This window comes from Aquarana catesbeiana, linkage group LG12, assembly GCF_042186555.1.
Source record: "Aquarana catesbeiana isolate 2022-GZ linkage group LG12, ASM4218655v1, whole genome shotgun sequence".
Lineage (NCBI taxonomy): Eukaryota > Metazoa > Chordata > Amphibia > Anura > Ranidae > Aquarana > Aquarana catesbeiana.
In genome coordinates, this window is record NC_133335.1 from 188,088,797 (window position 1) to 188,106,149 (window position 17,353).

The 17,353-nt window shown below is 42.9% G+C and overlaps 1 protein-coding gene across 1 annotated transcript in view; it reads right to left on the bottom strand.

The window, feature by feature from the left end:
- The window catches only part of RBL1 (RB transcriptional corepressor like 1), a 99,332-nt gene that overhangs the window by 3,982 nt on the left and 77,997 nt on the right, over positions 1-17,353 (bottom strand). Inside the window, exons 18-21 of the mRNA XM_073606322.1 lie at positions 16,846-16,917; positions 16,661-16,748; positions 16,023-16,174; positions 14,142-14,306 (exon numbers count right to left, since the gene is read on the bottom strand). Coding sequence (XP_073462423.1) covers positions 14,142-14,306; positions 16,023-16,174; positions 16,661-16,748; positions 16,846-16,917 — 477 coding nt within the window. The remainder of the gene's footprint in view (positions 1-14,141; positions 14,307-16,022; positions 16,175-16,660; positions 16,749-16,845; positions 16,918-17,353) is intronic.

Below are 17,353 nucleotides of genomic sequence, written 5' to 3' on the forward strand. Positions count from 1 at the left end.
GCGATGCTAGTTTTTCCGAAGATTAAATGAGGATTTTGGATTTAGGCCTCAAGTTTGCCCCTGAAAAGAATATATAGTTTGAGGTCTCCATTGACCTACAGAAGTTTATGCAGAGACTCAATGTCAAGAAACATTTTGCATTAAATGGAGACAAAAAACAAAACAAAACACCAGAACCTTCAGAGTTTACCCATACTACCCTTAAGAATAACTCCATCTTCAATCTGAAGGTGCCCGGCAGCCATTGCATGGGAGCTTTCAAAAAGATGGTAGAAAGTGATCTGAAGAAGCTAGGAGAAGAAAAATTCTAAGAATAGAAATGTATGTAAACTCATTAAGGACATATGGAAGAAAAAGGAGGTGGTTATCCACTCAGTTGACAAGGGGGATTAGTTATATTAACAAAAAAAAAAAAAAAAAAAAAAAAAGATTATGAAGAAGAAATGGAAAATTTGCTTAGAGTTAAAAATACCTATGAGGAACTAAGATGCAAGCCTAAACAATACGAAAAGAAAAAAAAAGCAAAATATCTCATTTCAGAATCCACGAAAACAACGGTAATATACTATTTACCGAAAATACATAGAAGAATTGGAAAACCCCCGGGTAGACCCATTATAAGCGGAATCAATTCACTTTTTCCAGGCTAGAACACCTCGATCAGTTTCTGAAACCCTTGGTACTGAAAGGGAAATCGTACCTTAGGGACAGTGCGCAATTAATAACTGAACTCCAGAATGTCACGGGTGCTGCAAACTGTCTCCTTGCTACCATAGATGTCAATTCATTGTACACTAGCATAATACAGAAGGATGGCTTGGAGGGAGTTGAGAAAGCATTACATGAAAATACAGAACTCAGACAGGAACAGATTGGGTTTATCCTGGAGAGACTCAAAATTGCAATGGAAAGTAATTATTTCTGGTACAAGAAAAATTATTATGTTCAGACAAAGGGTGTGGCCATGGGGGCACGTTATGCCCCTAGTGTGGCCAACCTTTTTATGAACATGTGGGAAGAAAAATACATCTGTGCAAAAAAACGTCCGGAAATAAAATTCTACCCAAGGTATATAGATGTGATAATCCTAATGGGAAGGAACAGCAGAATCTTTTAGAAAATTCCTTGATGAAATGAATCAGAATATGGGATTTCTTTCACTGGTAGCGGTGATCGACAGCAGATAGATTATTTGGATCTACAAATTTTTAAGAAAGATGAGATGCACACTAAAAAATGGATTTTTAAAACAGCTTACCTGTAAAATCCTTTTCTTGGAGTACATCACAGGACACAGAGCACCATAGTAATGACTATCTGGGTTATATGCTACCTTTAGGTGATTGGACACTGGCAACCAATAGTAAGAAGGTTCCTCCCTTATAACCCCTCCCATACAGCAAGTACCTTTAGTTTTGTAGCAAGCAATGAAGATCCCAGAAAAGAGGGGAAGTACCTCTGTGTCCCGTGATGTACTCCAAGAAAAGGATTTTACAGGCAAGCTGTTCTAAAAATCAATTTTTCTTTATCGTACATCACGGGACACAGAGCACCATAGTAATGATTATCTGGGATGTCCTAAAGCACTGCATTTGAGGGGAGGGAACACAGAATTCCTAGATCCCCTTCCGGCCCAGGACTTCTAAAGCCGCCTACAGCATGCTGTGGCCAAAAACAGTCTCCCTTTGAGATCTAATGTCCAGCTGGTAAAACCTGGTGAACGTATGAACTGAAGACCAAGTGGCCGCTTTGCAAACCTGAGCCATAGACACCTGCTGGTGCACTGCCCATGATGTACTAACTGCTCTAGTAGAGTGAGCCTTGAAATATTGAGGTGGAACCCTGCGTTTTAATTCATAAGCCTGGATAATGAGCTGGCGAATCCACCTAGAAATAGTTGAACTAGTTGCTGCCTGTCCCTTCTTAAGGCCGTCTGGCAGGACAGAAAGGGAGTCAGTCTTCCGAAAAGGAGCTGACATGTTTAAGTAAACCTTGACCGCTCTCAGTACATCCAGTGAGTGAAGTGACTTTTCCTCCTTAGACCTAGGATTTGGAAAAAAAGGATGGTAAAATGATATCCTGGATTTAAATAAAATCTGGAAACCACCTTCGGTAAAAAATCTGGACGGGGGCGCATCACCACCTTGTCCTGATGTAAAAATAGACACGGTTCTTTACATGAAAGGGCGGCCAATTCAGACACCCTTCTAGCCGAAGTTATGGCTACCAGAAAAAACAATTTCCTGGTCAACAGGATTAAAGGAATATGCCTAATCGGTTCAAAGGGCTGAACCTGCAGAGCTGATAGCACCAAGTTCAAGTCCCAAGGGCTTAAGGGAGGCTTAACCGGCGGTTTTAAGTACCTCCTTGACGAAGGTTCGCACCAAAGAATGTGATGCAATTGGCCTCTGGAAAAGAAAAAAGGTCGAAATTTGTCCTTTAATGGTTCCTAAAGATAAGCCTAAATCAATTCCTGATTGAAGAAAGGCAAGGATCCTCCCAATCGCATACCTGCGAGGATGCCATTCCTTTTTCTCGCACCAGGAAATATACGATTTCTGTACCTTATAGTAGATACTTCTAGAAACTGGCTTTCTAGCATTAATCAGAGTGGATAAGACTGAACCCCTGATACCACGGTCCCTCAGTACCCTGGTCTCAACAGCCATGCCATCAAATTCAGCGACCGTAAAGAAGGATGGTATATGGGGCCTTGAGATAACAGATCTGGACGATCTGGGAGACACAGCGGGTACTCCACCGCCATCCTCACCATCTCTGAATACTAGGACCTCCTGGGCCACCAGGATCACTGTATTCCGCTCCCTCTGTATCCTGCTCAACAAGTGCGGCAGCAACTGGATCAGAGGGAACGCATAAATCAGGGAATACCTGTCCCAGGGAACTACCAATGCATCTGTTCCGATAGCAAGTGGATCCCTGGTCCTGGACACAAACCTGTCTACCTTTGCATTGAATCTGGATGCCAGATCATCCACATCTGGCACCCCCCAATGCTGGCAAATCTGAAGGAAAACTTTGGGGTGAAGAGACCACTCCCCTGGAAGTAGCTGCTGGCGACAGATAGTCCGCTTGCCAATTGTCCACCCCTGGAATAAACACTGCGGACAGAAACGGTACATGTCGCTCTGCCCAAGTTAATAAGTGATCTACTTCCCTTTTGGCTGCCAGGCTCCGGGTGCCCCATTGGTGGTTGATGTATGCCACCACCGTGGAGTTGTCGGATTGGATTCGGACAGGGAACCCCTGCAGTCTGGATGTCCAAAATAGGAGAGCTAGGCGAGCTGCCCGAATTTCTAGCAGATTGATGGGTAAGGTCTTCTCTACCTGAGACCACAATTCCAGGACTGCTCCCCAGCCCAGACGACTGGCGTCCGTAGTTACTACTTTCCACGTTACTGGTGGAAAAGATTTCCTGCCGTTCAAGTTGCTGGTCTTTGACCACCAAGAGAGTTCCCTCTTTACTTGTAGGGATAGATACATGGGATGATCCAAGGATTGAATCGACCTGTCCCAAGCTTCCAGGATAGCTCTTTGGAACATCCTGGAGTGAAACTGCGCATTACGGAACCGCGCTGAAAGATGACACCATTTTGCCCAAAAGCCTCATGCATAGACGGATCGAAGGACCTTCTCTCCCCTTGACCTTCCGAACCAGCTCCATTATAGAACTGACTCTTAAGGGAGGTAGAAATACCTTTTCTTGAGTTGTGTTCAAGATCAGACCCAGATATGTCAAGGCCTGAGCTGGATGAAGGACCGACTTGTCCATATTTAGAATCCAGCCTAGCAACTTTAGGAAACGGACCGTAGTCGCAATGTTTCCTACTAAGGTGGAGTAAGCTTGATCCCTCAGCAAAAGATCGTCCAGGTATCCTACCACCACGATTTTCTGGGACCTTAGGAAAGCCAACACTGGGGCCAGAACCTTTGCGAAGACCCGAGGGGCCGTGGCTAGACCGAATGGAAGTGCCACAAACTGGAAATGATACCCCTCTACTGCAAACTGCAGGAATCTGATGTGGGCCAAAAATCGGTACATCCAGGTATGCGTCCTTGATGTCTATGGACGCTAAAAAGTCTCTTTTTCTCAAGGAAGTGATTACTGAACGAACCGACCCCATGCAGAAGGTTCGGACATTTAAAAAGGAATTGAGGGATTTGAGGTCCAAAATGGGCCTTACCTCTCCGTTTGGCTTTGGCACTGTAAATAGGTTCGAGTAGAACCCCTTGAATCTTTCCCTTTGCGTAACTTTGATGATTACTTTCTGCCGTTCCAGTTGTTCTAAAGCCAGGAATAGTAATTTAAATCCAGCTCTCACCATCTCGGTCAAGGATTGGATAAGCAACTTTTGGGATTGGGAAGCTGAAATTGTTTCTTCAGAACCTGAATCATCAGCCGAGGACTGTTCAGCCTCCCATTCCTCTTTGTCCTTAACGGCCTCCTCCTCCAAATCCTCTGCCCGTTCTGGATCCAAATCAGAGACAAATGCCAACCGGGTTCTGGTGCTCAAGTGTTTCATCACTGGGACCAGGCTCAGGGGAGGGAGATCTACGACGTTCCTTCCCTGTGTTACTGAAGCAATCATACCTGCTATTTTGCCTTCAAGGCCAGCAAGGGCTGATGCTAAATCATCCTTAGTAACATAGGCTGAAGCAGGGATATTGGTAGTGGCCACAATTCCTGACAACTGTAATGGCTCAGCCAGGCCAAATGCCGCAGGTCTTTCAGGGGAGACTGATGCTGCAGGCAACCGGAGGTTGATCTCCTGTCTTTGAAGGAGTACCCTTTAACCCCAGGACTTGCCCTGCTCCCCACACCTTGTTTCCTGGAAGACATCGCTTACAAGTTTGAGGAAAAAAAGGCACTCCCTCTGAGTTATCTAGCTGGGCCCAGCGTACAGCCGCCACCACAGCTTTCCCAGCCTTCGACTTGTTGCAAATGTCCAATTTCAAAATCCCAGACCTCTGTGTCCCACCGCATACAAGGCCCTGCTGAGATTAACTGACTAGCAGCAAATGACATGTCGATGCGTACCTCCCTTTATTCCGTGCGCCGCCCAGTGACGGCCGTGCTTCTACCACACATGCGCACCCTGTACGACAGGCACGCACACAGGCACGCCGCGACCTCGCGCACACTCTCGATGCGTGCAGCACCCACCGCCATGTGCGGGAGATACAAACATAAGCTGCATCTATCAGCTTGCCTCTGTAACAGAACCATCTGCAATGAGACACAGGGTTTACATAAGGCATTTACTGGTAATAGAAAATTGATAGGCCTTCCAGAGGGAGTACCCACCAGTCCTCGCTGCAGGACCCGATACAGGTCCAATCTTCCCCCATCACGGTGGGTAGCGCCTCTGAGGGCCTTCAGGGACCGGGTCCCCCATTGTACGGGGTCCACACCCCTGGGCCTGTAAAGCACCCTTTTGGTTCCCTTGGGCAAAATAAAGACCAGGGATACCATGTAACAAGGGTCCAGCGCCTAAAAAAGGACACATTACAAGCAAAACCTTGTTCTTGAACCAAGGCTCGGGTACCATCCACTTTAGCTTTTAATGCCATCCGAATGGATCCGATAAAACATCCTCACTGGGACATTATTGAAGAAAATTTGAAGAGCTTCCACAGCCGTGACCATCACCTTCAAGACACTGGCAAAAAACTAAAAGGTACTTCCTGTATGGGAGGGGTTATATGGGAGGATCCTTCTTACTATTGGTTGCCAGTGTCCAATCACCTAAAGGTAGCATATAACCCAGATAGTCATTACTATGGTGCTCTGTGTCCCGTGATGTACGATAAAGAAACTTTCTTTAAACCAAAACGGATCACAACAGTTATATACCAACTTCAAGCTGTCATTACCCTCGGTGGAAAGAAAACAAACATTCCCAAGGGTCAGCTGATGAGGTTGCGGAGAAACAGTCACACCTCACCTTAGAAGATTTTGATGTACAAGCTGAGACTCTGAATGAAAGACTTGTATAGCGCTACAAATGCAAACTGAATCACCTCAAGGCGCTGATCTGTCCTGTGTTGTCCTGCATAATTAGAAGAGGTGGGTCTTGAGTTTTTTCCTGATGGCCCGATGGTTTTCTTCCATGCGGATGTTAGTGGGTAGAGCGTTCCATATCTTAGGTCATTGGACTGCGATTCGTTGTTCTCCTTCTGATTTGTAGCGGAACTTGGGGATGCGGAGAAGGTTTTGGTTGGTTGTGCAGAGGCTGCGATTGGGTGTGTAGTGTTTTATTTTCTCGCAGAGGTATCAAGGAGCATTTCCTTGTGTGCATTTGTGGGTGAGGCAGAGGGTCTTGAAAGTGATCCGATCCTTCACGGTTAGCCAATGTAGGGTTCTCAGCGATGGGGAGATGGATTCCCAGGGTTTTTTCCTGTTACCAGTCTTGCTGCCGTGTTTTGGATGACTTGAAGGGGTTGAATCTGGTATTTAGGTAGACCTATGTAGAGGGAGTTTGCGTAGTCGAGACGGGAGTTGATGATTGTTCCAACTACTACTGCTTTCTCCTTTTCTGGAATGAAGGGGATGAGTCTACGTAGCAGGCGGAGGAGATGGTGAGATCCGCTGACTACCAATCCTATTTGTGCATCCATTGACATCGCTGAGTCGAAGATGACTCCAAGACTTTTAGCTTTGGCGCTTGGGCAGATGGTCTGTCCAAGGATGGTGGGTGGTGCCCATGGGAGCTTGGTTTTTGTATTTTGGTTTGCGTGGAGGAGAAGAAGCTCTGTTTTGGAGCCATTGAGTTTGAGGGAACTCGCGGTCATCCAGTCATTAAATCGATGAGGCATTTTTCTAGTCCAGTTGATACTGGTCTTTTTGTCCGGTGATGCAAAAGTAGAGTTGAGCGTCATCCGCATATGTGCGGAAGCATAGGTTCGATTTCCTGATGATTTTGAGGAGTGGGCAGATGTAAATGTTGAAGAGCACGGGTGACATGGGTGATCCTTGAGGGACGCCATAAGAAATTGCGCGAGGTTCAGAGGTGAAGGCTCCTAGTTTCACTATCTGTGAGCGATTTCCTAAGAAGATCATGGTAAATCTGCATCTGTGACTCCTGCTACTTCTGTGAGGCGGGTGAGTAGAGGTATAGTGGTCCACAGTGTCGAACGCTGTGCTGAGGTCCAACAGTACTAGGAGACATGATTCTCCGTCATCTGCTGTTTCAAGGACGTTGTCCCATATTTTGAGGAGTGCCGTTTCTGTGCCATGGCGGAAGCCTGATTGAAGTGGGTCCAGGCGTTTGTGTGTGTCCAGATGGAGTTGTAGCTGTTCTTCTACTGCTTTCTCCATAATCTTGGAGATGGAGTTCAGGCTTATCGGTCTGCGATGGTTAGGGTCTTTGGTGTCGAGGTTGGGTTTCTTTAGGAGGGGTTTGACTATGCCTTGCTTGAGGGTGGAACAATCCCTTCTTTGAATGACTGATTTAGGAGGTGTGTTATGGTAGGCGCCAAGATGTCGGAGCATTCTTTTAGGAGTTGTGGGGATGATGTCATTTGGTAATGTGCTGGCTTGGAGGCTTCTGATGATGTTTTTGGTGGTGTCCGTGGAGATCGGGGATCAACGAGAAATTCGGTGATTGTGTGATGTTCGTATCGATCGTATTGATTTCCTCTTTCTTTAATTGACTGAGGTTGGTTGTCTTTTTCTGTTGAATTATTTTCTGAATGTTGTCGATTTTGTTGATGAAAAAAAAATCAGATAACTCATTGCAGAATTCTTGAGTTTCGTTTGCTGGTGGCTCTAGGCAGGTAGGGTTCATAGTCTGAGCAAATAGTTTGAAAAGTTCACGAGGGTGGTTTAAGGCTTTTGAGATGGTTTTTGAGAAGTGTTTTTTTTTTTTGCATTGAAGATTGCTTTGTAATATTTCTTGGTGAGTGCTATGTAGTTGTGTGGTTTTTGTGTGGTTTTCCTTTGCAGAATTTCTTCTCCAGGCTCTTTCAGCTCTTCTACGATCTTGCTTTAGTAGTGCGAGTGTGTCAAACCATCCAGAGTTTTTTTTTTACGGATGAGTGCTCTACGTTTCGGAGCGACTGAGTCTGTTTGTAGTATTGCCTTGTTTAAGGAGTCGAGTGTTTGTTCCGTTGAGTGGTTTACATTTAGCATTGCTATTTTGTTTGATAGTGTGTTTTTGAAGAGTTCTGAGTGTAGTTTCTTCTGAGATCTTGTCCAGTGTGTTATTGGGCGTTTCGTTTTTTGGAGTGTGGAGTTGGTGGCGATTTTGAATTTGATAGCGTGGTGGTCCGTCCATGGAAGCAGTGCATTGTCGAGTTTTATGTCGTCCATGTTTTGTTTGAAAATTTGGTCCAGAGTGTGCCCTGATCCATGCGCAGGAGCATTTATCAGTTGCTGGAGACCTAGTTCCTCTAGTTGATTTATGCAGGCGGTGGCGATGTGGTCTTGGGTGGAGTTTGCCCAGAAGTTGAAATCCCCGAGAACCAGAACGTTTCCGGATTTCAGTGTGTGTATCGAAATGAACTCAGGGAAGGGTATAAGAAGATTTGTCTTCGGTCCTGGTGGTCTGTAGCATAACAGCATGTGGATGGTGTCTTGGGGTGTTTGAAGATGTAGAGTAAGTGTCTCCATGAATGGCACAGAGTTCTGTAGCGTTGGTTTGACGAGCGCAAGGTGGGATTTGAAGATCACTTCTAGACCACCTCCTTTTTTTCCTAATTTATGCTCAGTTAGTATTCTGTAATTCTCTGGCACTAATTCTGTTAGGATAGTGTTGCAGTCGGGTGTTAACCAGGTTTCCGTGATGAAGAGGCAATCTATGTTTTTGGTGATGAAGCCGTGGACTTCCTGTTTGTGCTTGACTGCAGATCTGGTGTTGATCAGGGCGCATGCTAGGTGTTGTAGTTTACTTGGTGTCTTCCTGTGTTTAGTGGTTGATTGTAGATTGATCCTTAGTAGTTGTTCCTTTCGAAGTATTCTTTGAGTGGAGGTTGGTAAAGTTGAGGTGGTATTTCTTAGCCAGTGGAGGGTGTCCGCCGAGTATTTGAAGATGCACATGGTGCGGACAAAAAATTGCTGTTGATGCTACTGATGTAGTGACGGAGAGGTTGCTGATAGGATGATGGTCCTGAAGGAAGCAGCTAATACTGGGGGTAGTGATGCTGATGATGGTCCAAGTTGTGCTGGTAGTGGTGAAGGAGAACCCCGCTGGCCTAAACTGCCCTCACGTTGATCCAGAGGAAGGCGAAAAACCCCGAGCTGAGCTGCCAATTGCTGCAGTAGAGGAAAAAATTCCTTCCTGACCCCCCTGAGAGGCGATCGGTTGCCCCTGGATCAACTGCTAAGTGGTGGTCCCTGAAATACCAGTCCAGGGGTGGTCCAGAGATGAAAGAGGGGGATGATGGGGGGGTGGGTGGGAGACTGCCAGTTACGGTGGTGGGGGCGATAGGGGGGACCTAGGCTGCTACTTACCAGTGCTGCAAACCGCGCCTGGGTGGACTAAGATGGTCAGCGGGGCTGGTCTGAGCCGTGTCTGGTCTGGCATTCAGTATCCCCTGGTGCTGCTTCGCTGAGGTCCAGTAGCGGTGGGGAGTTGCTCCCGGGCAGGACGGGGGCACGCTGGTTCGCTGAAACAGAATGAGGGAGAGCAGGGAGGTTGGCCGGCAGTAGGCCGTAGCCTGTCCCTTGGACCTAGCAGGCTAGATGAGGAGTCCGGAGGGCGGCTGCGGATGGTATCCTGATGAGCTGGGTCTGGGTGGGGGCCGGAGTCACGGTTCAGCTGTATTGGGGGGTCCGAGGACAAGTACTGGATGGCCGGTGTTATGCTGTGGCCGCATCTGGGTGGACCAAGATGGCCGCCGGCTAGGCCCGAGCCGCGGCTGTGGATGTTCTGAGGCTCACCGGTACGGCTAGGCCCGATCCGTGGATGGTGATGTTGGGTCTGGGTAGAGGGGGTGTGCAGGCCTATGGAACAAGATGAAGGAGAGTGAGAGCAGCAGTTGAACCAGCCCTGAGCCGGAGACACAATCTGTCCTAACAGGCTCGCGGGCTTGGAGTGCGGTGTCCGGATGGTGTCAGCTGACGGCGCGATGGGAGGCTGAGGGCTGATCTGAGGCGCGTGGGGTCTGGGGAGGTCCCGTTCCCGGTATATGTTGCTAGAGAGTCAGAGTCTCCGAGGATCAATCCTGGATGGCAGGGTGGCCGGATCTGCTGACACACATGGCAGTTCTCTCACCTGGATCGTATAGGCGACTCTGATCAAGAAGTTTCAAGATAAGGGTTACCAAAAAAAGACCTTGGCTGACCTGAAGATTGAAGTAATGAAGATGAATCGAAATACATTACTGACGAAGAAAAACAAGAATGTTGAATCCCATACTGATGTAGCTTTTATCACCGGTTTCAATAGGCAATACCAGTCAATTGAATATAGCATTAGCAGACACGGGCCTATTCTGAAGTCAGATGGGGTTTTAGCTAAGATTCCTCCAAAAAAAAAAAAAAAAAAAAAAAAACAAGATTTGTGTACAAAAGAGTTCCCACCCTCAGGAACCATTTGGTCCATAATGTTATTGACCCTCCAAAGACTGATATTTTCAGAAATGAAGGGATTTTATAGGTGTCAAAAATGCCTACCTTGTAGAGCAAGCAGGAAACAACTGAGGAGAAAATAAATAATAATAAAATCCTTTAGGTCTAGGACCAGCAATAAAGAATACTAAAACAGGGAGCTTATTGCATGCAACAGAACACGTTACCTATGTTATTGAGTGTCCTTGCCGCTTACAGTATGTAGGCAGAACCACCAGACCGCTTTTAGTAAGGATTAGGAACACATTAACAACTAGGGACGAAACTCATCGATTATGAAATTAAATCGATTACTATTTTCATAATTGATTACAAATCGGCCAGTAACATAATGTGGTTAAAGAAACTAAAATTAACCCTTTATAGTACAAAAAGAGCAAATGATTGCTACTGTAAATATTACTTTCACTGTTGCACAGTAAAAGCATGAACCCCTTTCAGTAGCAATTTGCTCTTTTTGTACTATAAAGGGCAAAAATATATATTTTTTTAACCCTCATGTTAAACGTCTTAGGCCTTGTTCACACCTAAGCGTTTAGTGCTTTTTGCAGAAACGCACCACAGTTCATTTAATGTTCACATCTATGCTTTTTTCAGCTGCTGCATATTTGGAAAGGGTCAAGGACATTTTTCAACGCACAACTGTGCTTTTTTGGTTCAATATACTTCAATGGAGAAGCCGCAGAAAAGCATGTAATGCGTTTTTGCAGCAATTTGTGTTTTTTAATCTGCCCAACAAATTGGCCAAAGAAAAGGCAAAAAAAAAAAAAAAAAAATCACAGCAAAATCACACGTGCAAAAATCAAAACACACAGTAAAAAGCCCTGCAGAAACAGATCAAAAGCAAACTGCATAGGTGTCTACCGAGCCTTACGCTGGCCACACTGGATCAATTTTCGAGATGAGAATATTCATACGAAAAATCTTTGTACATTCACTGAATGAAAGAAGGTTTGAAATTTTCACTTGCTCTTAACATTCTGTTTTAAAATGAATGTAATTTCTGAACGAAAACCACACACACGGTCTGAAAATTCCTTTCACCAAAAAGTTTTCGATTTCTAAATTTTCCCGTCACTGTGGCTGAAAACAAATATCGATTTGACCCCGCTTACGATTAGAAAATCTAACGAACATTCTTAAAATTACTTTTTTGAAGGAAGACATTGTTTTTGTATGGCCAGCATATAGTTGGTTATTTATATTTACTACTGTGTATAGAGATATTTAAGAATAAATAGCTTTTTTTTTTTTTTTAAACTTTACATATTAACTAAATTATACACTACACTTTTTTTTAAAGGTTATTAACCAATTAATCGAAACAATAAATTGGCCAACTAATCGATTATGAAAATTGCAATTGCAGCCCTATTAACCCCTTCCCACCGACCGTACGCAGATATGCGTACTCGGCTTTCCGGGGTTATACCGGGATGATGCCCGCAGCTGCAGGCATCATCCCGGTACCGTTGTTTACAGCGGGCGATCGGCTACCCGTGTATAACAACCGATGCGGCTAAAAGCCGCTCGGTTGTTATACCGGAGGATCGGGAGGGGACATCCCCCCCTCCCGCCGCCTCCTGCCGCTGTTACCGGGCCTCCCGTGCGATCGGGAGGCCCGGTGTCCAATCGGGTACCTTCGGCGGCTGGAACGAAGCTGTGAGCGGCTTCGTTCCAGCCTTCTTGTTGTAAACGCGGAAGCGACGTCATGACGTCACTTCCCGTTTACTCGGCTGCCAATGGCGCCAAATTTAAAAAAGTACACAGTATTCAGAATCGCCGTTTTCGGCGATCTGAATACTTTGAAGTGTAAAGGAGGGATGGGGGGGGTCTTTTAGACCCCCCCATCCCTCCATAAAGAGTACCTGTCACCACCTATTACTGTCACAAGGGATGTTTACATTTCTTGTGACAGCAATAAAAGTAAAAAAAAAAAAAAAAAAAAAAAATTTTTTTAAAACACAATTTATAAAGTAAAAAAATAAATAAAAAAAAAATTTTTTTTTAAAGTGCCCCTGTCCCCGCGAGCTCGCACAGCGAAGAAAACGCATACGGAAGTCGCGCCCGCATATGTCAACGGTGTTCAAACCACACATGTGAGGTATCGCCGCGATAGTCAGAGCGAGAGCAATAATTCTAGCCCTAGACCTCCTCTGTAACTCAAACCTGGTAACCGTAAAAAATTTTTAAATCGTCGCCTATGGAAATTCATAGGTACCGTAGTTTGTCGCCATTCCACGAGTGCGTGCAATTATAAAGGGTGACATGTTTGGTATCTATTTATTCGGCGTAACATCATCTTTCACATTATACAAAAAAATTGGGGTAACTTTACTGTTTGGATTTTTTAAAATTTATGAAAGTGTCCCTTTTCCAAAAATTTGCGTTTAAAACACCGCTGCACAAATACCGTGTGATAAAAAATATTGCAACAATCGCCATTTTATTCTCTAGATTCCCTGCTAAAAAAATATATATAATGTTTGGGAACTCTAAGTAATTTTCTAGCAAAAAATACGGATTTTAACTTGTAAACACCAAATTTCAAAAATAGGCTTAGTCATGATAAGAAAAGGTTTCCCTAAACACAATCTCTCAAGGCATTTCAAGGAAGTACAGCAAAAGGGACCCCACAGGATTACATTTTCTACAGTGTACAGTGTCTGGGGGTGTAATATATATATTCCATTTAGGGTCCTTTTAATATGCTAAAACTGTTCAGAATTCTCTGGAACGCGGGGATTATTATTGGTCCCACCATTCCTAGAGCAGTTTGTTTCCATAGGTAAATTGAGCCAAAATTAGATAATTTGATACAGAATTGTGAAAATGTATATATATATATATATATATATATATATATATATATATATATATATATATATATATATATATATATATATATACATACATACACACACCTATATATATATATATATATATATATATATATATATATATATATATACATACACACACCTATTTTTAATTTTGTCACAATATCCCCAATCCACTATCACTTATAGGCTTGGCATAGGAGATTTGGGATATACACGTATGCCATTTACATTTGTCACTATACTGGCAGTTTGATAGGGATTTTATTTTTTTTTTTTCACGTTAAATGGAAGGCAGCGCCACTTTCCCTTTTTGTTTAATTTCCATCACCAATCTTGTCTCCAAATATCACTACTTTGCATGTTGTTTTGTTTTATAAAGAAAAACATTTTTCTTTATGTTGTCAGCTGTAAATATATGAACATGGACTTCCATGATCGCTTGAGTGATGTACCTTTTAAACTGCTTTTAATAGAGAGTGATGTTTTGCAGGCTATCAATACATTTTTTGCAAAGTATATTAAGTTTTGTATAGAATTTTGAATCTAGGACCATGATGCCTGAAGATTTCTAATAATGGTGTCCTGTATGAATAGTGTACATTGAAGTCAAGGTATCTAAACGGTCTTTTAATTTAGTATTTTAAAACATTTGTAAAGTTACAAAAACTACCTCCCCTTTTAGACTCTTATTTTGCAGAAGAACTTACTTTAGATGGACTTCCATTGAACTTGTAGAGCAGAGCAGTGCGGGGGGTCAGGCAACCAGTGATCTTATGCGGGGACACATAAATGGAGTGCTGCTGGGAGACACGGCGAGGAGAGACAGGTCGCTGTTTGATGCTCGGGAATGGAGACAGAGGAGGAGCCACAACCTAAAAAAACAAAAAACAAAAATTACTTCTAGTGGACAATGAAGGTGGCAAATACGATGGCAGTTTATGAACAAAATGGTTTAATAGAAATTTATAAGAAGATTAATTGTATATAAATGAACTGAGCTTGTTTCTTGCTTCACACACACATACTTGGCATTTTGCAAAATTTTAATCCCGATGACTTACTGAAACTTATGATTTATGTTTAAAGAACCTGCGGCAAGAGAGGTTCCTGGAATTCAGTCTGATTATTTTTTTTGAGGGGCACATCAAACCACAAGAACATCTGTTTATAACTATTTGATGAAATATGATCACAAGACAATTAACGCTATGTCTGTTGTAACTATATTACTCTGATCAATTTTATACCTTGACACACGTCAATCTGTATACTTAATCTAAGAGGATGCCAAAATAAAAATAACGGCTTACTCATCGTTGAAAGTTGAAAAATCCCACAACACACAGCAGGAATACTTCCACAAGAAAGCCTATTGCGTGCTCTACAAATTTAACCACTTGCCTACTGGGCACTTTTACCCCCTATCTGCCCAGGCCAAATTTTCAGCTTTCAGTGCTGTCACACTTTTAAATGACAATTGCGCTGCACCCAAATAAAATTTTTATTTTTTTTGGAGACAGATAGAGCCTTCTCAAAAAAAAAAAAAAAAAAAAAGTTTTAGTTTTGTAAAGTAATTTTGCTCCTTCACTGATAAGGCGGCACTGACTGGCAGCACTGCTGGGGCTAATCAGAGCCCTGATTGTCTACAGATCTCCCCTGTGAGGAAATGCTGCGGATTTTCCTCACAGGGGAGATCTGCAGATAATCAGGGCTCTGATTATCAATTCAGCCCCAGCAGTGCTGCCAGTCAGTGCCGCCTCATCAGTGAAGGAGAAAAATTACTTTACAAAACTAAAACTTTATTTTTTTGCTAAAAAAAAAAACAAAAACAAAAAAAAAAGTGATTAAATACCACCAAAAGAAGGCTTACAGGCATACTAGGAGTTAAAGCGGGTAAACTGCAGTTGGTGAAAAAAAAAAAAACCCTGCACGTCAATGTGCTAGAATGCATCGCATATATTGCTACTTAGCACTTTATTTAATATAGTACAGCACGTTTAGCACTTTGTGCTGGATCTCATATTTTGGATAGCTCAGCGTATTTATATATATTCATACACAGTACCTACAGGTAAGCCATGTTATAGGTATAAGTGGTGTAACAACGTTTACTACCACTTTAAGTGCAACAAGGTGCATATCACCTCGTGGATCTGATGGTTTTATGGAATTCCAGGATAGCCATCACTATAGTTCCCTGAGCTCTGGCGCTGGATCTTGTATTCTCAGCTCCTGCAAAGTCGCATACAGCTGCTGTGCTCGCCCCTCCCCTTTGCATTTTGTGAAGTCATTCACAAAATACAAAGGCTTCTTTAAATGAGCAGGAGAAGGGAGGAGCAGGCAGAGATGCTGTGTGAGAACAGAATTAAAGACTTATCCACAAGGTGGCATGCAGCTCACCAGACTTAACTCATAGCGTGCCTGCACATTTATCAAAGTGGTTGAACTCCAGGAGTTCAAAACGAAAGAATAATTTCATGTCACTTTATAAAATAACTTAATCAGTTACTGGATACACAGATTAGGTGCATATTTTAACATGTCTGGCATTGAAGTAATTTTTTTTGGTGCAAAATTAAAGCTCATACCAGATGTTCACCGTTGATGGCTGCATATTTGAGTGCAAACATTTTAACTCGTTCCACGTAGACGTTGTTATAAAAAGTAATGAGATCTCCTCTCTCTGCTTGGTTGTCAGTACCATCACCAACATTGTTTAAGTTCTGAGAGTCATCAGAGTCTAAGAAAGGGGGGACACAGAATTTACTGCAAACAAAATACATAAGCAATGATGTTGTACAATGTCATAAAATGGGAAAGGTATCTGTATCCGGTAAGAACATCTAAAAAGGAGCCGAGAGCTCCAATGCATAGAAGAATTAAATGTATCCATTTCTATATCTTCTTATCTATTTTCTTCCAAATTATATTTTAATTTCATAGTTTAAAAAGTACAGGCTACATACACAAAAGTAAAAACACACAAAACTGGCCATACAAAGCTGAGCTGATTTCCCCATTCACACATTGGAGGTGGATATGGAAATCCTCCATGCTGTCTCGCTGTATTCAGACAGTGGGAATCAGAATACACTGGCTCATCAGCTGCATGCCCTGGTTGAGCAGAAATTTTCCAACAAGCCCATTTATGAAAAACCAGTCGATAGAACCAGCCAAAAATTCTGATCCCTGTATGGCCAGCTTAATGCAATTTCAAATTCCTTACCACAATCAATCATTTCCACATCTTGGCTGGTTTCAACTTCTTCTTTTACCACTTGAGGAACCTTCTTCAATAATACGTTTCTATACACCTAAAGACAGAATTATTTCCCATTTATGTTAAAATTCACATACTGAACTGAAACACTGGATTTACAACTGCTGTAGGGGAGGAGTTCATAAACTTACATGACTTTGAGCTTGAGGCTGATTTCTGTAACATTTCATAATATCTTGAAACAGTCGCTCTTCTTTTGTGATCTGTGGTACAAGTTAATTATGGTAGAAATAAATGAAACCTTAAAAACACGCCAGACAAAACACCAAATAACGCAGAAAACCGATTTAACAACAAAATGAAATCTAGTGCTGGAAAATGATGACTAGCAGCTTCAAAGTTATAGGGGAAAAAAAAAATGGAAAAAAAATGAATTGCTTTAGGAATTTTAATATTTTTCATCTGGGTTTATTAATTTACTTAAAGCGGGATAGGTTGCAGAGCCTCAAAGCTGCCATTTATGTCCTCTTTGGCTGCATAATAGTTCCGGAGTAGTAATGTCACTTAACCCTAGTGATATAGGTCTAATTAAAAACGACACAGCACTTAATACTTTTGAGGAACTTTTAGAAGACAAAAAACAAAAACATAACATGAGGACAGCACTAATCTAAAACAGACAAGCATTATTCCTGTTAT